Raw genomic sequence first — 24,675 nt, forward strand, 5'->3', positions numbered from 1 at the left:
ATGTTTGCATAAATGAGGCATTAGATAAGAATAGATATCTGCAAGTTGGCCAACTGAATAATGTAGTCTACAGAGAAGAGCACATGCACACTCACTCACTCAAAAAAAAATAATAATAATAATAATAATAAAATAAAAAATCCTGTATCAGAAATGTTTTAAATCCTGTCCTCCGTATTTAAAAACATTAAGTAGTTCTTTGTATAAATCTGCTGTAGTATACAGTTTAATTGGATTAATTTAATTTAAAATCCTTAAACTCAATATTTCCCTATGTGCTTATTGGATTATCTATATTATCAATAACTTGATAAATATAGATAATCTAATTTATAAACTTGCAGTTAACTCAACAGTTAGCCAAGCCACTTGACCTCCCTCACTGGTAATTCCTCTACTTATATATATTAAAAAAAAAAAACTGTCCATTTCAAATTGCTGGTAAAAAAATCACATCCTTAAAAATTCAAACATAGTGGTTAGTTTTGACATTTCCTTATTTAATAATGTACCACTAAACTCTTGATTTAATAAAGTCAACCCCCCCTCCGTGATATCTTTGAATTAATCAAATTTACTGTGTATATGCTAGTTAGTTTACTTGGCAAGGAGAAATTTATAAACAGTGATGATGATGACTTAAATCTACCTCGTATTTTTAATTCTCAATAACTTGATAAAAAATATTCCAAAAAAAAAAATGTCTTAGGGAGAAAAAATTAACATAATTACATGCCAAGATATTATTAGATACTATCATAAGGTCCTATACATCCCTTGAGGGTATATGTTAGGAATTTAATGATATTATTTGTATTTATATGCTTGTACAAACTACAATCACTTAATATTAAACACAAATTATTTGACCATAATGTTTAAACCATATGCTTAATATTAAATGTTTTATTTTTCCATAATTAAAAACAATAATTAATAAACATGACTTCAAGTATTTTTTTTAAAAAAAAAAAACTGACAATAATAATATGTAATTTTATAAATCGACCCATTGTTGCATACAAAATCATTGCTTCCAAATTGTTTAGCAAATTTTTCCACTTGAGTCTTCATGATTGCACTGTCATTAAGAATCCAGCGCTTCTTTAGGTAGTGAACCATTGAAACAATGCTTCGGCATTTGAAAGATCACACTGTGTGTGTGTGTGTGTGTGTGTGTGTGTGTGTGTGTGTGTGTGTGTGTGTGTGTGTGTGTGTGTTATGTTTTCCAGTGCTGATATGTAAGCATCTTTATTCTTCCACAATGTCCATATTGTTGAAGAGAACAAAGAAAACTTTCTACATACTTAAATATTTTTTGCACCACATTTTAATTCACAAATAATTTCAATTTTTTTCGTGAACTGACACTACATTTTTAGTAGACATGTTTCCAATGGAAGGGTTCATTTTTAACTGATTTTAATCTGAGTCTAATGAAAGCAACGCTGTTCGATATAGGAAGCCAGGTGATGCCACCAAAAGGAAATAATGAAAACAATTCCTACAGTGGAATTGTCATGGATAACATCAAGGCCTTCTTTTCAGAAGTATGCTTTTACCTACAGGAAACACATCTAAAACCAAATGATCCAACATTACAAAATATTACCATCATTTGTAAGGATAAGACAGGGGATGGACCTGCCCATAGAGGAGTCACCACTCTCTCTCTCTCTCTTAGGCAGCCATACTCCCTTACCTTACAAGTTTCACTCACTATGAACATACAAGCAGTTGCAGTCCAACTCTCAGTTGGAACTCTATTAGCAGTATGCTGCATCTACGTTCCTCCTGCTGCAGATATCTCTCAAGTTGACCATGATGGTGTCATAAGGGTGCAGTTACAACCTGTTACTTTTAATGGGGAATTTAAATGGACACAACATTGAAGTAGTCTCAAATAAACATCAGAGGAAGAGTTGTTGAGCATATGTTTGACAACAATAATCTTTCCCTCCTAAATACAGTGATCACTTTCCTGTGATATCCAACTTCCTTCATGGGAAGATGGATATCATGGGAATATATCACAGGAATTTACCAAGATGAGAGAGTTCCACAAGGTTAAATTTTAAGTGTCACACTTTTTCAATAAAGTTCATCTTTATTAAAAACAACTTTATTGTTGTAAAAAGTAAGTAATGACCACCATCTTCTGTCGATCATATAATAAGAGGGTTTTAGGATAGCTGCAGCAAGCCATTGACCCTCAAAACCGTTCAAATTTTCACAGCAGTGCCCCACAGCCCACAGATGTGGTCTTCATCCTGATCCAGCACTCTGAATTTTTATTTATTTTATTTTTTTTATGAGGTAAGTTCCAAAAGTTTAAAACACTGTGTGTGACAGATAGCACCATCTATGGGGAGGTTAGTTTACCAGTTTCAACTTTCTACCTTCATCATTCAGTTGGAGGCACTTGTTTGACTGACACTTGGTACTTTAAGGGACTGTAGTTAAAAATTTAATACTGTGATAGTTTTTCACCAAAGAAGGGGTTTCTGCTATCAAACAGCGATTGGATGACATTTATGGAGAAGCTTCTCCTTCATATTCCACTGTTAAGGAATGGGCTAAACAGTTTTGCCCAGGAAGAGAGCACATCAAAGATGATTCTCGTGATGGTCAGCCTGTGGAAGTGATGACTGAGGAAAATCTCTCTTGTTGAGGAAGAACTACTCAGTGACAGACATCTGAAGTTCAGAGAGAGAGAGAGAGAGAGAGAGATCTCAGGAAGGGTGGGGCTTTCTATAACTCTTTTGCATCACTCATGAGAAGCTTCACATGACAAAGGTCAATGCAAGGTGGGTGCCCTGACTTCTCTCTTCAATTCAGAAGGAACAGGAACATTGTGTGACCTGTTCCCACTAGTTTTTAGAGCTTTGTCAAGGGAATCAGAGAGGTGCTGAAATCCATTATCACTGGGAATGAAACCATGATCCTTTATTATGATCCTCTTTCCAAAAGGGAATCCATGAAGTGGCGCAAACCTGGCGAAGCACCACCGAGAAAAGCCAAGGTTACTCAGTCAACCAAGATCATGGCAACAATCTTTTGGGATTGTCAGAGAATTCTCTTAATTGACTTCAAGGAAAGGAATACCACATAAATACAGAATATTATGCTTCACTCCTACACAAACTGCATGGCATCTAAAGAAGAGATGAGGAATGCTGAGTCATGGTGTTTGTCTGCTTCATGACAATGCTCCTGTCCATATGACTATTGTTCTGAAGGCTGCAGTGAAGGACTGTGGCTTCCAGGAAATTGAACACTCAGTAACTACTACCTCTTCTTGAAACTGAAGAAAGAACCTTCGAGAAAAAAAATTTGCAGTGACAATGAGGTGAAAAATGCAATTTTGGGCCATTTTGTAGACAAAAATACAGAACCCCCCCCCCCCCCACAAAAGGCATAGAAATGTTAATTCAAAAATGTGAAAAGTGTGTTGAAGTAAAGGGAGATTATGTTGAAAAGTGATAGTTGTTTTCTTTCTTGATGACAGAAAAGTCAAGCTGGAAACATGGAATTACCCACCCATGAAAAGTTAATTGCAAACCTATAGTACATTTGGTATCATGGGGGTAGGCTAAGGATTCTTTTCCATTTTTCATTAATTTTATATAATTTTTTTTTGTATTTGTAATATATTTTTTGCATAGTCCTGAAACTCTACTCTAGAGACCAAACATGGAACTTTTTTTTCAAGCCACTTCAGGCCTGTAATAAGTGCAACTAGGACAATTATTAAACCCAATTTGCTCCAGAAACTAAGTTCTTGGAACTTATATTTGACAGCAAACCGTTTCCTCTCTTACATAAGTCAGTTGCAAGACAAGTGCTGTAAAGCAGTGAATATTCTATGCACACTCTTCCTTCCATTGGGGTACTGACAGAGTTCTTTGTTTGTTTGTACAGGGCATTGACATAATGAAAACTTGATTATGAGTTCTACATCTATTCTTGTGCCAAGGAGAGTACATTCTGATGGCTAGATCCTATTCATCAACAAGCAGTATTTCCTCATTTTTTTACAGCTGCATGGACCTGCTACTGCTCTGAGCAGAAAATTTTTACATGACGATGACTGCACAGCACGTGACATCACCTTTGTATGAGGCTTGAGTCTATCCCGCGTAACTTCAGGGTTCACTTCAACCAATCATTGCTTTCCCCATCCATTTGAAAATAGGAAGACTGCCTATTTCATTCTTAATAAAGCCCAACAGCCAGCCAAGATCATACGACCTAACTCGCCCACTCGAATGGCAATTGATAAACCAATTAGAATTTATCAGGAAAGGAAAGCATAAACAACCATGTAAATAGTGACTTAGAACCAGCATTGTTTTTAAAAGAAAATTTCGGCTGTTCAGCAATAATTCAGTATGCACAGGAGAATCTCTCACTGTGTGCTCACACACACACACACACACACACCTGTTGCAGCTTCAAGGGAACATTGCCAACAAGCCTTCTGAATTGTAACCTGAGCATTTTGCACATCGCCTATTCCCAGTCTGTATGTCGAGGCAAACAAACCATCTTTGTTGCTTCAATGCCAACAGTTGTCCCTATTCTGTGTAACAAAAATAAAATACTTGCCAGACTACCCGACGTGACCAACTATTTTTCATCCAGAATGGGAGAATCTTTACAATTACAACACTCAACAGACTACCATAAAACCATTTAGTTTGTGGATAAAAGCTCCTTCAAGTTCTAGTGATTGCTGACAAAATAGCCCATATTTTGTCAGCAATCAGTGTTTAGTGACCCATATTGTGTCACTAAACACAGTTCTACCATGGCAGACTTTCATGTAGCTTCTCTTTCAGCAAGCTATTAAAAATTTTCACCATTCCTGTTGTTTACCAATGGCTTTTCAATGCTCACAGAATTTAATATTCTGAATTTCTGCCTGTCTACAAGGACTGTTCAAAATTGGAGGATCTAATGGAATCTTACCATCTTCCCAGACAGCAGCATATCTGTCCAAATCCAACCAGTGTTTACAGCTGAGCTATATGCTATTGGGCTTGCACTAAAATACACCAGATTGCACCAGCAGATTTTATCAGACTCAACAGATGTTCTTTTGTTTTTAAATTTTTAAAAACAGTTAACATCTTTACCTTATATAGATTGTTTATACCATTTTTATTTATACAGCATTATTTTGTGTATATGCCCTTTTAGTACCTTGCTTTTTCTTTGTTTTATGAACTTTTAATTCATAATTAATCAATGATCATTTTACAGCTGCTTTTTATGCATTTTTATGTATAACTGTTTATTTCCTATTTTACTATTTTTTTTTATTAACTTGTAACTGCTATTGCCATTTACTAGTGCATTATGACCACAGCTGTCCTTGTGCCATAAAACAACAAACAGAACCACAAATTAAAGATAGCAAGAAATTATATACTTGGTTTAATCCTTCATTCAAATGTAAGCAAACAAGTTTGCACCTGAACTACTTTCAGGACTGGGGCAAACTCGTATAAAGAAGCTAAGACTTCACATCACTTGCCTTAGTATCCCATAATGCAAAGCACATATCCTCACAGACATGTATAATGCTATGCATTATGGGAAGGGTCACTACATGGACTGGTTTTAATCTTTATTGAGGTCTCTTCAGTGGGAGCCAGACCCAGATCTGAAACCAAGGTTTGAAGTAATGCAGAAGTCATATTTTCTTATGAGTTGCATATACGGTCTGGGTAGTGACCCTTCCCATAATGCATAGCATTATACATAATATGTGCTTTGCATTATATGATGATGATGCAAAGCACATACCCATAAGGATATGTGCTTTGCATTGTATAATGCAAATTACTATTTCTTGGTAACTTTAATTTATAGTATAACCAAGTGGAAAACTTCCAACAAACAGAACCAATCAGGATAAATGTATATGGCTCAGTATTAGTCATTTCATAAACAAGCCTTGAATACTCTGTCATAAACATCATAGGATGACAAGAACTTCAATTTGTGTGTGTGTGTTATCAACAGTTGCCTTCATATTTTGCACCATGAATTCTCTTATACTTCATATGTTTTCTGACATACCATATTTTGTCATCAAGGATTTCTTCCACATCTTCTAATTTTACATGAAGACTGACATATTCTCCAAGCATTGCCACTGATTCACTTTCTTTGTACTGTTGTAGTCCCAAATTGTTGTATATCTAGGTGGCATTTCTCCCATACTTCACTGTTATAGCTCTTCAGAATTCTTTTAATGTTGGCTTGGCTTGGCTTGGCTTTTCTGTTGACTACATCTTAAAGTTTGACATTTGTTGATTGAATCAATATAGGTGTATTCAAAGGTAAAAATTTCACTCATGACTTCTGGGGCATACCTAAGGTCTACATTATGATCTACTGAATCCTTGACACATGGAGACCTTTTTGTGTCAAGTTCATATTCTAAAGATATAACCCTTCTGCTAGCATATAAATAATTTACCGATCTAGATTGAAAAATTTCGCCAATAACATTCATTGATATTTGATTACTGCTCTTAAAAATCACTTGTTAAGATTTAATTACATTCTTCATGCTTTCTGGTTTCTGCAATGATGGGTAACTTTATTGCAAAGTTTCTCAAGGCATTCATTTCCAACATCAGCATTGGTGAGACAATCTTTTGATACCTTGTGTCATGGTATCTTCTGTTCATCCTTCATAATGTAAGAGGGGATACCCAAAAATAACCAGAATTATTTTTTTTTTAAATGTTTTATTAAAGTTTATAATACCATATTCTAGTCTCTTTCAAAGTACTCTTCATGTAGGTCAATGCATTTGTCCCGTTTTTTCCACTGCAGAAACTGTTCAACTGGAATACTGTTTACGGCCTCCAGCAACTTTTCTTTGATTTTGTCCACATCAACGAATTGCTGCCATTTCATGATTTTCTTTATTTGTGGGAATTAAAGAAAAAAATCTCATGGAGAGAGAGAGAGAGAGAGAGAGAGAGAGATCGGACAAGCAGGGAGGGTGGCAAACAACTACCATGTTGTTTTTTGTCAAGAACTGTTGAACAGACAAGGCCATGTTGGGCTTGGGGCATTGTTGAGATGCAGCAACCAATCTCCACTACTCTATATTTCTGGCTGTTTTCATTGCACACTATAATGCAGTCTTCTCATAACATTGAGGTAAAAATGGTGGTTCACTGTCTGTCCAGGAGGAACAAATTCTTTGTGTACAATTCCATTTACATCAACAAAAAACAGATCAGCATTGTGTTGTCATTTAATCAAACTTGACATTCTTAGGTCTCAGCGAAGTTGCTTGTTTCAGTTGGCTTGATGCTTGTTTTGTTTCTGGATCATAATCATAGCATCGAGACTCATTCCCAGTCACAACTTTTGAAAGAAAGTTCTGGTCATTAAGAACTTGCTCCCTCAAATCTTTGAAAACATTCACGTTTTTTTTTTTTTTTTTAATCCTCTGTGAGCAAACGAGGCACAAATTTAGTGAATACACATTTCATTTGCAAATCTTCTGTTAAAATTCACTGGCACAAACTCCTTTGCAAATTTGTCTCTTCAAAAACTTGCTCAATTGTCTTTTGATGATCTTCATTGATTGCCTGGGAAACCTTTTCAATGTTTTCATCATTTCTGCTTGTTGAAGGTCAGCCAGATCAGGGTTGGTCTTCAACTGTGACATAATCCCCATTTTTGAAATGAGAAAACCACACATGCATTTTACCAAAACCATCATCCTTAAAGGCTTTCTAAAGACTTACAATAGTTTCAGCTTCAGTTTTACCCAAAAGAAAACAAAATTTCATGCGTATAATGTTTCTTGTAGTCAGCCATTACAAAATCGGCAAAATTGCTTGTAAGCACTAACAAAAAAAAGCAGCCAGAACAACGAACCAGTTCACACAGGATGATACCACTTGCCAGACTGGCATGGGAAAACTGCACACTTGTGATACCTAGCAGCAGCATCTGGGAAGGTGAATAATTTTGCCCAAAATTATTCACCTTCCCATAATTTTGAGCAAAGTTGGGGAGGTGAATAATTTTTGACAAATTGTTCAAAATTTCTCACAAATTCATTGCTTTCAGCTTTATATGCTGATGTTACTTTTCCATGCCTCATACATTTGGTTTAATATCCTCTTAAAATGCCTGAACTAGTCATAACTTACTTTACATTAAGTGTGCAGTTTGGATCTTTTCATAGATCATTAGTAAATATGGTCCACACATGCTTGCAAATCACTTCTACTTGTACATCTGGATCCTTTTCATGCTTCTGCACACCATTTCATTAGTTTCTTTTCAAGGATCACTAAAATTTCCTTACTTGCCCTGACCACTTTCCTGGAATCTTGTGCACACTTTGCATTCTCATGATATTTTCTCTACTAATGATAATGTCTTTTAGAGTTGTCTGTGATCTATTGAATCAGCGTGCAGTGTCAGCGACGTGCTCACCTCTTATCTTATTCATTGATGTGAAGCTTTGTATTCAAATCTGTGAACTTTTTAGATGTGCTAGTTTTGCTTTTGTTTGAAACAGATTTAGCATTGCTTTTTTATTTTTGCGAGTGTGCATCATTACAAAAATCCATTGACATGTCACCAATTCAAAAAAAAATATTGAATCACTGACATCCACTTTCAATAATAAAACTTGTTCAAATTTTCTGCAATCTCTAAACATACAACGCATGCACCTCTGCATTTACTGAGTGCAATTGTTGACTGTCAGATGCACTGATTAATATGCAATTTGAAAACAAAAATCTAATGCATAAGTGTACAAAAAGATCAAAATCTGAGGGGGGAGGTAGGCTTGAAAAGAAATTTAATCAGTTTATTTAATATCTGTTCTATGGTGTAACATCCTGTAGGTTGTTTTATTTCCCAAGTACATTGCTAATAGGAAGTATTACATTTTACTTTTCACAGATTTTACAGATTTTTGACTTTTTCGTGTATGCTCAAAAAAAAAAGCAATGCAGATGTACTGCTAAACAGTATCGCAATAAATAGACACCCATTGTAATAATCAAACATGATGATCTACTAAAATAAGGAGGGGGGAAGATTGAACATGTTGTGAATGCAACATTTCATTTTAGATTGCGTAGAGGATGTATAAAAATTCTTCCTTAAATGGAGTGATAAAAAGCTTTTTAAATGTGTATTATGAAACAAATTGTTCCTAATTTTTGAAGTGAATTTTAATATCTATCTTTTCAGCATGCTATTGAATTAATGAAAGCAGCAGAAACAAGAGCTGGTACTAGTTTCAGTTTCACTGATTATAATAATCGTATAATTCGTGCATATAACGAATCTAAAAAGGATAATGAATTCATTTATCATGCACGTATTCCTGATGTGAAAACATTAGCACCTATTGGAAAAGCTGTTTTAGCAAAACCACTTCCATTACCAGAAAAATTTTCACAAAATTTTCAAGGTAAGTTGTATTCTGGTTATTCTAAAAAAGAAAAGTATCAAAATAAATGTATATTTGTATGTTGTCAGTTATCAACAGGGCTTCAAAGATTGGTATTTTTAAAATTTCATTATTTTTAAATACTGCTAGGAGAATATTTCAAAATATAATTGCTTTCAAAGTAGTAAAAGGAATGATTATTCTGAAATAACAATTATGACATAAAATGAAAGTTTTCAAAATAGAGGTGATTATGTGCTGTAAAAATGTCAAACATTTTGGCAGATAATAAAAAAAACATCTTTTGTTTTAAGAGATTAAAATGGATCAAAAACAAGACTAGACTTCAAGTTATTTAATGCTGGACTGCTTAAATAACATTTTTATCTTTGTAGGTGAAAAAAAAATAGTATAAAAAATAACCAGTAATTAAAATGTGCATAGGTATAAGATAATTTATTAACATTGAAAGCAGGGTACATGAATTCATCTGTCCATGTGGAATAACCAGATGAATTTGCTTTGGTGTTGTGTGCATTACAGACATTTGTGATGTGTTCAGAATGAATGATAAAAATTCTTTTAATATGTTTACATCTCTTCTTTGAAAGAAATATTCTTTTCTGATTATTAAAAAATTTGTCAGTAATTGAGTGTTTTTATAAGTTAATAAAAATAAATTTTTATTTAATAAAAATATCATTGATTGAAGCCTGAAGTTTTCATTAACCTCCCACTCAAACATCGAAAACAATCAAGCATTAGAAACAGCGAGATCTCTCTCTCTCCCTCCTCCCCCACTTTATATTGAAAATATTCTTCATTACTGGTGATGTTTCCACTCTAAAATTTTCCATTGTGATCATTCACTAAGATTGTCAGCCATTTTGCAAGTTTGTGTGTGTTAATGAAATTAGTTCTGTTTATTCTATTACCTCAGCCATACGGCTGGTGGGAGAATAGTAGTATGGTAGTAAAAGGCCTGATTATTCTGAAATAACAATTATGACAATAAATAAAAGTTTTCAAAGAAGAGGTAATTATGTGCTTCAAAAATGTCAAAAATTTTGGCAAATAATAAAAAACATCTTTTGTTTTAAGAGAATAAAATGGATCAAAAACAAGACTAGATGTCAAGTTATTCCGTATTATATTGTATATTATAGTGTATCTTGCGGTGAAAAATAGAAATATTTTTCACCTACAGTGATTTTAGAAATATTTTTCACCTATATCGAAGTTTCATTGACTTTGTTATTGCTGATAGTGATGGTTTCTCCTTGGTGCAGGACACCAGAATGTACAGAAGATTTGAAATTCAAAGTGATCACCATTTAGTCTTGAGCAGAATAAAATTGAATTTCATTTCGAAAAGAAGAACATGTAAAAAAGTTTTAAAGCGAATAAAAGTTGGGCAGCTCTCAGATGTGAACTGTAGACTAAAACACACTAATGTTATTCAAGAAAAAATGAAAGTTTGAGAACAGGACCAGAACCTTGGAGGTTTGGTGGCCTTGAAGAAAACATTGATTCAGCCAGAGATGCATGTGGTGAAGTTGTCTGCAAGGATAGAATAATGAGAACTCCATGGTGGACACAGGAAGTAAAAAGGCAGTGAAGGAAAAGAAGAAGAAAGCATATCAAAAGTTCCTGGCAAATAAGTCAGCTTGTGCTCTTAGAAAATACAGAGACAAATGTAAGAAAGTTAAACACTGTAAAACTAGCTAAACAAAAGTAATGGGAGGACTTTGGTAAGAACATACAAAATAAATATCAAGAAGGTAGCAAGATATTCTGGAGGTTGTTGAAGAAGCTCAGAAATGAAGGAAAGAGTGCTGTAAAATGAATTAGAGATGATAAAGGTGACATGAAAACTGGAGAAAAAGCTATCCTTAAAGTATGGAGTAATTACTTCAAAAAATTGCTAAATGAAACAAGCATTGATAGCACAGTGGTAAAAAAACACTCAACAGGGATGCAGTCAGGGATATATATACATACTTGGAGTAGAAAAAGCTATGAAAGACCTGAAATGTAGAAACCTAGCAAGAGAAGATGATATTCAAACAAAAATGCTCAAGTATGTAGGTATAAAAGTCTTACTGTGGCTGCACTGCATAGTTCAGAAGGCCTGGACAGAGGGACGAATTTCAGATGATTGGAGTAGAGCTCTCATAGTACCCATATGTAAAAAGGGAAATAAAACAATGTGAGAATTACAGAGATATTTTTCTACTGAGAAAGTTAAAGATTTATGCAAGTATACTTGAGAAACATTTGAGAAGGATTGTAGAAGAAAAGCTTTGTGAAGAACAAGCTGGATTCAGGCCAAATAGAGGCTGTCAGGATCAGATTTTCATTTTACGATAAATAGTCGAGATATCATGGGAATATAACGATCATGTATTTAAGTTTTGTAGATCTGGAAAAACGTATGACAAGATGCCAGGAGAGAAGCTATTGAAAACACCACATTTGTATGGTGTCAATGAGGCATTATATCAAGCAATACTTAGTCTTTATTTGAGTTGTAAGTCAGTAGTTAGAATTGAAGGAAGTACAGGAAGATGATTTAATGTTAAATCTGGTGTGAGACAAGGATGTACATTATCCCCTCTGTTATTCATTATCTATATGGATCATATGAAGGAAAGTGGTATTAAACCTCGTATCAAAATTGGAGATGTTGATCTAGGCTCTTTGCTTTATGCGGACAATATTATACTTCAAAATAAATCCGCTAGAAGTCTGCAAGATTTCCTGACTAAATTGAATAACTGTTGTAATAGACATGGTATGAAGGTCAGCAATAACAAGACAATGAAAATAGGTAAAAGCATTGACAATATCAACTGCATTGTGAATGGAGAACCTGTGGAACAAGTAAAACATTTTGGCTACTTAGGCACGATTTTTAGTGAGGACGGTAAATTAAATATGGAAATAGACAACAAAATCAACAAAGCTAGAATGGTAGGAAGTTAATATGAAATTTTATATTATAAGAAAACTTATATGAAATTTATTTCATTGAATAAATTTATATGAAATAAGAGAGAAATCAGTCAAAACACTAAATTAGCTGTATACAAGACACTGTTCAAACCAATTTTAACTTATTGATCTGAGTCAGAAGTAAAACACTTGACCAAAGACTAGAGACTGCAATATGAGAGTCCTGAGAAAGATTACTGCATGAACAGATGGCATCTATGGCAATATATTAAAAACGGGGATAATAGGAAAGAACTTGACATTGTCAGCATCCAGAAATGCGTTAGCAGAGCTAATCTCCTGTGATATGGTCGCTTAAACAGAATGATAGAGGAAAGATTAGCAAAACAAGTGTTCTCAGCCAGGTTGACAGGAAAAAGACCCAGGTTGATGGGGTAAAAAGTGTCTTAGAAGATAGAAATATAAGATCTGATAATGTTGGAATCTTGACAAGTAACAGACTGACTTGGAGGAAAATTGTAGATAGGATGTTGTTAATGATGTAAATTTTTCATGTACTACTATGATATCCTGTACACTCCTTGAGGGTAAATGACAGGAATTTGATAATGTGATAAATTAATTATAGAAATAGATGATAAAATAAAAAAAACTGATATGGTGAGGAAGTTAAATAAATTTGTATGGCATAAAACAGAATGTTGACAAAATAGTAAACTAGTACTATACTTAAAAAAAAAAAAAAAAAAAAAAAAAAAAAAAAAAAAATTGCTGCTTGTTTCTGTCCAAAGAAAAAGTAGACCTTTAGTCAGTCAGTGCCAGGTGTTTTACAGCATTCCATCCTCAAACGGCCTTAAGTATTATGGTTAGACTTGCCATTCTGCCAAGGTTAAGTGCAAAGAACATAGATTATATTATCTTCATGACTTGGTGAATCTGGACTAGATCATGATATTAAAACAGATCACCAAATTAATTACATCATTAAGATCTTTTTAACATCACTGTCTTTCATGTGAGGATTTCCTGCATTGACCAAATCCCAGGACTGATTCTGTATCTATTTCTTGCTTCTGAGAAGTATTATCCAAGAGACTAATATATAGTAAATTTAATTACCATTATTGTGATTAACCATGCTACCGGCCAGGATGTATATATACGTCCACATTACCCTGGATGCGAAGTGCATATTAAAATTGTAATACCATTGATATTACATCGAAATTTATGATGGATACGATGCTTTTGAGGATGCGTATTTGATCTTTAATGGCCGGTAAAGTGGTTAACAGAGATGTCACTTCAGTATAGATATGAACTTATTTAAATTAAGGGATATTACATCCCATATTGTTTCACAGCCAAAAAAGAAACTCAAAGAGTTTCATGCCGAATATAGAAACTATATAAAATTCGGCGAGCCCAAGCGTAAACAAATACCTGGATAGTGCAACACATAACCCATTTGGTAGTGCAACACTGAGGCAACTCATAGTAAGGGTGGAGCAAGCTCCGATCACTATTCTTGGTATTTACCATTAATGTGAAACCCAGCTCCTAGGAGCTGTATTACTGTTCTAATTATACTGATCTGTTTAACTAGATAACCTACTAGAGGTTGTGGCCAAACAGACCTTCCGACATAATCTCCTGACGTCTGTTCTTGCAGCTTTCATCTGTCAAACATCTTTTACGATGTTTGACAGATGAAAACAGAACCTTACACAAACAACAAAACGACAAACAGACCAAGAAGTGAGATAAATAAACTCTGGAGTAAATCAGAAGAATAAGAAACAAGTGGACTGTAAAATTGGGGGAAGAGCCTGTGCCGAGTGATGCAGCCCACCAGGGGCTGCACCTCCTCGATGTAAGACTTCGCAGCTCGGGTTTTATCAGGCCGACCCCCTCCTGTGTGAACTACATATAAAATGATTAGAACAAAAAGGCAAATCCTTGTAGTCTTGATTAGTTATTACACCAAAGCCTTCTACTAAATTTCTTGAGGATTCATGCACTGTCTTCCAGGATATCATCTTTGTTCAAGTTGTGACATAGCTGAGTTTTTCTTTCCTCGTTTAGTTTCTTCAAATGACCCTTTATTTTGTCTGGCATGGCTGTGTTGATGTAGACGTCTAACCAGTCGAAACTTGTTTTATCATACCGAAGGTGAACGCTGGCTGTATTTCTGTGTGCTGCATTATTATGAACAAGTTTTCTGCAGCGTCTATGGGTCCCTTATATCTTCTTAATATTATACCTCCATTTATATGCCTGTCTTTATGAGGGTCAGATTCTTCGTCAAGTTCATCCGATGGGGTTATGTTATCTGTTTTTGGCTTCTTTTTATCTTCTTTCTCTGGGCTTATGTGACACTTTTGTGTGGCATTAGTAGCCTCCATTTCCTCTGCGTCTTCTTCCTTTTTTTTTTAGATTCCTGGTTATTACGCTTCTTTTTTTTCTTGTTTTTCTGTGCTGAAATTTCTGTAGCGGCGACTGTAGAGATCTCCATTCCTTCCTCTTCTGTGTCATCTTTGATGTTTTCTGCATTAGAATCTTCTCTTATAATGAAGGTTTATTTTCTTGATTATGAGAATTAGTAATAATATTTTTGGTTTACAGATCAAGTGTTGATCAATTTTATTAACTTAACCAACTAGTTTTGCCACACTTTAACTATTGGCATCTTCAGGGCACTTACATATAGGCTGAAACAATCACACAATTATGTGTAACTATAAAACTGACTAGTATAATTACAAATAAAATAATATCGAATGTACGTAAAGCACGTATCGTGTGTACAAGATTAGCTAGCTGTTGCTAAGGAACTTTCTGTAGTTTGTATTAAAGTTGATTTCTTTTGTTTTTAGAGATTTGATTAGGGTTTTCCATATCTCTGCGAATATTAAGCCTTGGTTTCTGTTAAGGTTGACAGTAGAACGGGCAACTGTGGCTGCTTCTTTGAAAATTCTTGAATGATAATCTTCCTCTAAGTAAGGGGAACAACTTTTGTCCCACTCTATGACATGATTAGTTGTAGAGAAATGAGACGAGCCAGAAATGTCCTGTCTGTTGTTTTTGACATAGCCAATATGCTCTTTTTGCCTGATTTCAAGGCTTCTCGAAGTCTGTCTGATGTAACTAAAGCCACACGAGCATGGAATATTATAAACTCCAGCATATTTATAGAAAGGGTGGTTGTCTTTTGGAGATCTTAGTAGTTTACGAATAGATTCTATTGGTTTAAATGTTACTCTTATTTTGTGTTGTTTGAGGAGGCTAGAGAGCTTGTAGGAGATGCCACTTACAAACGGAATTGCAATAGTTTTTATATATTGAATATCTTCTTGTTCTCTTTGTGGTGGTTCAGAGAAAAGGACTTTATTGACTAGTCTTCTTGGATAGCCATTCAAGTACAGATTGTTGGAAATTAATGTTAACTCATCTTGAAGGGGCTCGTCTGTTGTGATGCGAATCGCTCTCTTCAATTAACAGGCTTGGCAATGGGGAGCCTACTCTCACCATGTGCTGCTTTATGGAAGACTTAGAAAATAAAATCCTATTCCAAATTATTCCCAAACCTAAAATTTGGTTCAGATATGTGGACGATATCTTCGTGTGGAACAACAACAAAGATGACCTATATGATTTTCTCAAAAAGATCAACTCCTTCCATCATTCTATTAAATTTACTCTGGAACTTGAAAGAGAAAAACGACTACAGTTTTTAGACATCTTAATCAAAAAACAAATTGATGGCAGTATAAATCTATCGGTGTACAGAAAACCGACCGATACAGGTCGCTACCTACATTTCAGCTCCTCGCACCACGTCTCACATAAACTCAGCATTGTACACATGTTAAAGAAGAGAGCGATTCACATCACAACAGACGAGACCCTTCAAGATGAGTTAACATTAATTTCCAACAATCTGTACTTGAACGACTATCCAAGAAGACTAGTCAATAAAGTCCTTTTCTCTGAACCACCACAAAGAGAACAAGAAGATATTCAATATATAAAAACTATTGCAATTCCGTTTGTAAGTGGCATCTCCTACAAGCTCTCCAGCCTCCTCAAACAACACAAAATAAGAGTAACATTTAAACCAATAGAATCTATTCGTAAACTACTAAGATCTCCAAAAGACAACCACCCTTTCTGTAAATATGCTGGAGTTTATAATATTCCATGCTCGTGTGGCTTTAGTTACATCGGACAGATTTCGAGAAGCCTTGAATTCAGTGGCAAAAAGAAGAACATGTTGGCTATGTCAAAAACAACAGACAGGACATTTCTGGCTCGTCTCATTTCTCTACAACTAACCATGTCATAGAGTGGGACAAAAGTTGTTCCCCTTACTTAGAGGAAGATTATCATTCAAGAATTTTCAAAGAAGCAGCCACAGTTGCCCGTTCTACTGTCAACCTTAACAGAAACCAAGGCTTAATATTCACAGAGATATGGAAAACCCTAATCAAATCTCTAAAAACAAAAGAAATCAACTTTAATACAAACTACAGAAAGTTCCATAGCAACAGCTAGCTAATCTTGTACACACGATACATGCTTCACGTACATTCGATATTATTTTATTTGTAATTATACTAGTCAATTTTTTAGTTATTCTTGTCAGTTTTATAGTTACACATAATTGTGAGATTGTTTCAGCCTATATGTAAGTGCCCTGAAGACGCCAACAGTTAAAGTGTGGCGAAACTAGTTGGTTAAGTTAATAAAATTGGTCAACACTTGATCTGTAAACCAAAAATATTATTACTAATCTTAACTTATGTTGTGGTCATTCTTTTTCTTTACCTCTGCTGAAGTTTCTATGGCAGCGGCTGGGTTTTCTGCCGTTGTTGAGACAGTTCCGGCATTTAATATAGGGAATGCCTCTTCATTTGCCATTTCTAATTTCTCCTGTTCTGGTTCTCCTATTTTCCTAGATTTGGCAGGTATGACAGTGCCCCCTATTCTTTCGGCATGCATCCTGTTGGCACAAGCATTTATCTTTTGTGTTTGTTCCCCACATTTCAAGCAAGGTGCCTGGCACTCATCTAGAGTATGTCCTGCCACGATGCAGTTGCTGCATTTGTTCTTAGGGCAGTCTTTACCTAGATGCTCCAGAGAGCTGCACTTAAACACTGTTTCTTAACTTCAGGGTAGTTAACTACTACTCTGGCAGAGCCTAGAAAGACAAAATTGGGGACTTCGCCCTTCATTTCCATACGGAAAGTTACCTCGCCAGTCTTCCAGTCTGGAAAGTCTGTATCGTTAGCGATTTTGATGTGGCGTACGACTCTCCATTTTGAAAACACTTCGTTAATTATTTCGGTCCCCCCTCGAGATATTCTACAGGGAACCTCTCTATCCTTATTGTCTTGAAAACACTCCCTACTACAAAGGGAAAATTTTTTTGCCCTTGACATTCTAGTCCTTTAGTTAACTTGTTCCTGGTTTCCACATTCTTTACTACTACCTGGAACCTGCCTGCCCCATAAGGGATAAAGCCAACTATATTTTCTGCCCCTACTGCTTCGCTAAGAGCTTTCGCCAGTGTCTTCTTCGGTATGTTGCCTTCCGCTTCAATGCCAAGGGTCCTGACTCGCAGTGAAAACGAAATCATTATTTAGAGAAAAAACTAAGTCCCAAAAAGGAAGGACCTTCGGAACCAGGGCCAAGTGTTCCCTGTTTGCTAAAATCTCCTGCTAGACTAGCTAGAGGCAGAAGACTGCAAAACAGGCACAAGGCAAAATTAGGAAAAAGTAGAAAAAAATAGATTGCAAATGATCTTGCCACTAGGATCAGGGACTGGATTCTGGAACAAGGAGCTCTCTCTCAGGGTTGCTGGAAATAGGAACTTCTGGCAATCAATGAGTAGGTGGATCTAGATAATACCAAGTTTGTGGTGAACAGAGCTTACATACCCTACTATAAGAATTGCCAAGAAGGTATCCTAATAAATTACTAAATACATGAAGAGCCAAAGGCTTCAATTCTGCGACGTAAATGGGATGTAATATCCCTTAATTTAAATAATTTTACGTCGCTGAATTGAAGCCTTTGGCTCTTCATATATTTAGTAATTTATTAGGACAACTTCTTGGCAATTCTTCTAGTAGGGTATGTGAGCACTGTTTGCCACAAACTTGGTATTATCTAGATCTAGCTACTCACTGATGAGACCTCAATAAAGGTTGAAACCGGTCTTAGTGACCTCTCATAATGTAGAACAGTAATACAGCTCCTAGGAGCTGGGTTTCACATTATGGGTAAATACCAAGAATAGTGATCAGAGCTTGCCCCACCCTTACTATGAGTTGCCTCAGTGTTGCACTACCAAATGGGTTATGTGTTGCACTATCCAGGTATTTGCTTACGCTTGGACTCGCCGAACTTTATATAGTTTCTATATTCGGCATGAAATTCTTTGAGTTTCTTTTTTGGCTGTGAAACAATATGGGATGCAATATCCCTTAATTTAAATAATTTTACGTCGCCGAATTGAAGCCTTTGGCTCTTCATATATTTAGTAATTTATTAGGACACCTTCTTGGCAATTCTTATAGTAGGGTATGTAAGCTCTGTTCGCCACAGACTTGGTATTATCTAGGTCTAGCTACTCACTGATGAGACCTCAATAAAGATTGAAACAGGTCTGGGTAGTGACCTCTCATAATGTTGAGCAGTGATCAGAGCTTGCCCCACCCTTACTATGAGTTGCCTCAGTGTTACACTACCAAATGGGTTATGTGATGCACTATCCCAGTATTTGCTTTCATTTGGACTCGCCGAACTTTATATAGTTTCTATATTCGGCATGAAACGCTTTGAGTTTCTTTTTCGGCCATGAAACAATATGGGATATAATATCCCTTAATTTAAATAATTTTACGTCATCGAATTGAAGCTTTTGGCTCTTCATATATTTAGTAATAGATATGAACTTTTATCAAAAATATAGACTGAAACATTTAAACAAATGGGTGAAATATGAGTTTTTGAATGAATTCTATATAACTTTTGTTATAATAATAGAGGGATTCATAGTCGTTTCTGTTTGTTGAGAGCTCCTGATAAGATAAATGTTATTTTAAGTTATCATTGATAAATTTACTTGAATATTATGTACTTTTGTTTGCCTTGCGTATCTTAGCGTGTCTGTTTGTGTGTTTTTGGCGTTTCATTTTATATGATAAAATACGTTAGAAGTGAGTGGCTCCCGTACGAAGGAAAACGGTGGCCAGTAATGATGGTTCGCCATCTTTATTCAATAACGGTAATATAAAGGATATGATTCGGTGTACTATCTGCGAAATGTACGCTTTGCTGAGTGCAGTCAGAGTATATGGTTAGATGATAATAAAGGAGTGAATGTGTATAGAAAATGTAAGGAGAATGAGGAATTAAAGTGTATGTCAGGTAGTGAGTGTGATATTTTTGTCAAGCTTCAGAATGAAGAAAATAGTGATATGATAAGAAATGGCAAGGTTGTACCAGAGAATTGTGAGGGCGTGAATGTAGAAAGTGTGAATGATGGTATTAATTGTGAGCAAATTAATGGTTTTACAGAGAATAAAAAAGATGAGATAGATGCAATGAGTGAGATCGCGTTGTTGAGCGGAGTGACACAAAGGGCAAAGTGGCTGCTAGAGCGTATGAATAGAAGTCGACTGAGTATACCAGCCAATAATAAAAAGTATGACAGGAAAAATAAGCGTATGAGTGTGAACGTAAACAAAATGAAGGAGAGAGTGCTGTATGGAGACTCGTTAGTACGAGGTGTGTTAGTAGAGGATTTGAAAAAATCGTACCAACCTGGTGCGACCATAAAGGATGTAACTGAGTCTATTAGAGAGCAAAAGGAAAGGGTGAAAGAAATAATTGTTGTGGCAGGTACGAATGATTTGAAAGGAGATAAAATGGAAATGATAGAGGACCAGAATGAATTGTTTGAGGTAGCAAAAGAAAAGAGTGTGAGAGAGAGTTAGGATGATTAGTCTTTTTCCGCGGTATCACACTGAAGTGTTTAAAAGGAAGGCATTAATTGCAAATGACTTTATGCGTGGGTTATGTATGATGAGTGGTGTGGAATTTGTGGATGTGTGGAGTGAATTTGATGGGCGAAAGGATCTATATAAGATGGATGGCTTGCATTTGAATGGATATGGTGTATGGAGACTTGGAAAAGTGTTGCTGAATGTAGTGGATGTGCAAAATCAGGGAAACTAGATTTATTAAGGGGGGGGGGGGGGAGAGTAGATATACAGACCTTAGGGAGGCAGTTGAATGTATGAATGAGTATAATATGCCCGAGCGAATAAGCACAACAAATCAGAATTGGATAGTTAATATAAGGCATCAAGGTAGGGATGGGGCTAATGAGGATCTTCAATTCATATACACTAATGCTAGGAGTATTAGGAACAAGAAGGAAGAGTTTTTGGCCATGGTTGGCACTTCCAGACCACAGGTTATTGGCATTAGTGAATCATGGCTAATTGTAGATGATATAGCTAGTGGGATTGAATGTGATGGGTATAGTATGTTCAGGAATGACAGGGAGAATAAAATGGTTGGAGGAGTATTGTTGATGATAGCTGATGAGCTGCAGCCAAGGAGAATAGAAGTTGAATTGCAGGATAGAGAAAAGAGCACATTTGAGGCTATTGTGGCTAGCAGAACGAAATATATAATAGGGTGCTGCTGTAGACCAGGTGATGGAAAAGATGGTGGAGACAGTATGCACAAGCAAATAGAAGAAATGAGTGGAAGGAGGGTAATTATTATGGGAGATTTCAACTATGGTCGCATTGATTGGAGTGAGGAGAGGACACACGGGAGGAAGGAATTGGATTTTATGCGGTTATTAAGGGATAACCATCTGTGACAGCATGTAATGGAAAATACTAGGTGTCAGAGAGTGCTCGACCTAGTAATTACATCTGAGGATTTGGCTGTAACAAATATGACCACATTGCCACCAATTGGTGAGAGTGATCATAGGGTCTTGACTTGGGAGGTGGCTAAAGGTATGGAATTTACAATTAAGACAGGGTACATGTGGAATTATCGGGCTGGAAAGTATGACAAGCTTAGGAGTTTCACTGGTTCAGTGCCATGGCATGTACAACTGCAAGGACTAGAAGTTAATAGTGCATGGGAGGCAATTAAGAAGTGTTTGCATGAAGCAATGGCTGACTGCATACCTAGAGTCTGAATAATAAATCAAGTAGGGATTAAATGTATGAATAACACCATTAAGCTTGAGCTGAAAAAAAAAAAAAAAAAGAAACAATTGTGGAGCGAATTTAAGGAGAAAGGTGACTGCAGGCACCTGAACGGTATAAAGCCCAGCCCAGGAATGGTAACAAGTGTAGTAAGAAAAGCAAAAAAAGGATTACGAAAGAACATTGGCCATGCAGGCTAAAGAGAATCCTAAACAGTTTTTTCGATATGTTGCAAGTAAAAGGAAAAATGTATGTGGCAGAATGATTTTAAAGAATGTCTATGGTAGGGAGTTAACTGAATCAGTTGATATAGTTGAGTTACTGAGTGAGCACTTTGCAAGAATATATCATCCAGGTGGCGACATTGCAGAAATGAATGAACCAATAGATTATATAGGAATTGTGGTGAATGAAGTGGAGGTGAGTAGTCTATTGCATAACCTCAATGTCAATACATCTGTGGGATTGGATGGTATACCAGCTTGTGTCATACGAGAAGCGGCTAAAGAATTGTCAGTACCCTTGACCATTTTGTTTAATTTGAGTCTCGGGTCTGGGTTAGTCCCGAGCAGGTGGAAAGAGGGGAAAATAGTTCCACTGTATAAAGGTGGTTCCAAGACTGCTGTTGTAAATTACCGACCGATTAGCATTTCAGGAATCGTTGTCAAGGTCTTAGAGAAATTAGTCAAGAAAAGAATACAGGATTGGATAGATGAAAATGGGATATTGTATGGGGGACAACATGGTATTGTGAAGGGTAGATCATGCCTCAGTAACTTGCTCACATTTTATAACACAGTAACGGCTGAACTGGATGAGGGTAATGGGTTTACAGTGATTCTACTGGACCTTGCCAAGGCCTTTGACAGGATACCACACGGAACCCTAATCAGTAAACTGGAGCAGATGGGGATGGATATAGGGTTGGTAAGATGGATAGGAGGGTGGTTGATGGAGAGATACCAGAGAGTGGTTTATTCAGGAGTTGAGTCTAAAAGACGGCTTGTAACTAGTGGTTTGCTGCAGGGCTCTGTTCTTGGACCACTACTTTTCAATTTGTTCATTAATGATGTAGGAAAGGATCTGAGAGGATGTGTTCATTTGTTTGCTGATGATGCAAAGTTGGGTAGAGCAATTGTGAGTGCACAGGATGTCAAAATTTTACAGGATGATTTGGATAGTTTGGAGGACTGAGCTAGGAAAAATGGATGTCAATTTAATGTGGCAAAGTGTAAGGTTATGCATTTTGGGGTGAAAAGAATAGCAGCAGTATATCACATTGGTGGAACTGTACTCCAGGAAATTGATGAGGATAGGGGATTTGGGAGTGTTGGTGGATAGGGAATTGAAGTTTAGGGGACACATTGCAAAAGTGGCTAAATCAGCTCATCAAATCACTTGGCTTCTGAAAAATACTTTAACATACAGAGACAAACAAGTTATTGTTCCTCTATATCGAGCCTTGATAAGACCTCATCTGGACTACTGTGCCCGGTTATGGGCGCCAGGGTTTCTTCGTGATGGGGAGGAAGTGGAGAGGATCCAGAGACGAGTGACTAAGATGACAGCAGGTCTGTGGAATGAACCTTATGAGAATAGATTGAAGATTTGTGGGTTGCAAAAATTGGTTGATAGGCGGTAAAGGGGTGATATGATTGAGACATTCAAATTACTGAAGGGTTACTATAAGATTAATCCAGAAGATATTTTTGAAAATAGGACTGGTGGTGGGAGGACTAGGGCCATACATGGAAGCTGGGCAAGAATGTGGTTAACAAGGGTGTTAGAGCTAGGTTTTTTACTTGGAGAGTGGTGAATGAGTGGAATAAGCTGCCAGAGTCTGTGGTGGGTGCTACGACTGTGAATGAGTTCAAGGCAAGGTATGATAGATACTTTGTGAATGTCAAATAGTTGTTCTTGACATGATGTTGGGGCCTCCCTCGATGACTGTCTGTCGACTCCTTGGAGTTGCCCGGAATAATAATAATAATAATATGTGTAAGCCGTGAAAGTTATTTTAATGTCTAGTGCACGTTTTCCATTAATGCCATTAATTACATTAAATGTTTTGTCCATTGGCTCTCTCTGGTGCTAATGTTACACTAAAGAAATAGTATCTAAGTTTATAAATACAGGTAACCCTTGTATAACGTGGATGTTAGGTTTCATAGAAATATCACGTTATGCGAGACTCAGATCACAGAAAAAGTAGGGCTAGGTTCCGAAATCATTCTTTTTTTCATGTAAGTTAAGAAAACGTATAAACTATGAATCAAATACATAGTATAAAATTATAATTGTACGTAAACTTCTTTGCACATAATACATAAATGTTTTAGGCAAAATAAAGTGTTTATTTTAATGTTCGTCACTCTCTTCAAAACTAACATTTCCTAGATGTTCTTTATTTATGAGTGGCTGGACGTCGTCCTCACTTGAAATCTTTTGGACAACATTAGTATAATTCTCATTCCATACTTCGGCTGTTTTAGTTATCAACAAGTCAGTAATAAGACCTTGCTTTCCACTATGTTGCAATTTTTTTATTAAGTTCATAATATGGAGCTAAACAAATATCTAATTGTCTCATGAATTTTCTGGAGAGTGCTCCATTGAGAGATCATTATCCATAAAATAACTTTTTTGCCAAGTTCAATCCTTCTGCTAATTTCTTTAAACTGAATTCTTTAACGGATTCATCGCAATCAGAATCTTCAGCAGAACTTTCTCTGCCATTTGGTTCGACATCATCTATTAATTGCACCAGTTCCTCCTCATTTAAATCTACTTTCCCATCAATTAATTCACTAATTTCGTTTTCAACCATATCGCAAAAGCGCTCTAAGTGGCCATTACTATAAAAACATTTTTTTTTACATAAAAAAACATTAATTGTATGTAACTCACCAAAAAATAAAGTGCACAGATTGAGATTAATGCAGTTTTGATTTTTAATGTTCTTTCCTGGCAGAAAACGAAGACAATTTTCAGCAATAAATATTTTATACGGTAAACAATTGACTT

The 24,675-nt window shown here is 35.9% G+C and overlaps 1 protein-coding gene across 1 annotated transcript in view; it reads left to right on the forward strand.

Annotated features, from left to right (window-relative positions):
* Positions 1 to 24,675, forward strand: part of ALiX (programmed cell death 6-interacting protein-like protein AliX) — a 200,917-nt gene that overhangs the window by 113,842 nt on the left and 62,400 nt on the right. The window contains exon 8 of the mRNA XM_090402630.1: positions 9,253 to 9,475. Within this exon, the coding sequence (XP_090258756.1) occupies positions 9,253 to 9,475 (223 nt within the window). The remainder of the gene's footprint in view (positions 1 to 9,252; positions 9,476 to 24,675) is intronic.

Source organism: Typopeltis vanoorti, chromosome 13 (assembly GCF_054136105.1).
Source record: "Typopeltis vanoorti isolate ZY-2024b chromosome 13, IOZ_Tvanoo_1.0, whole genome shotgun sequence".
Classification (NCBI taxonomy): Eukaryota; Metazoa; Arthropoda; class Arachnida; order Uropygi; family Thelyphonidae; genus Typopeltis; species Typopeltis vanoorti.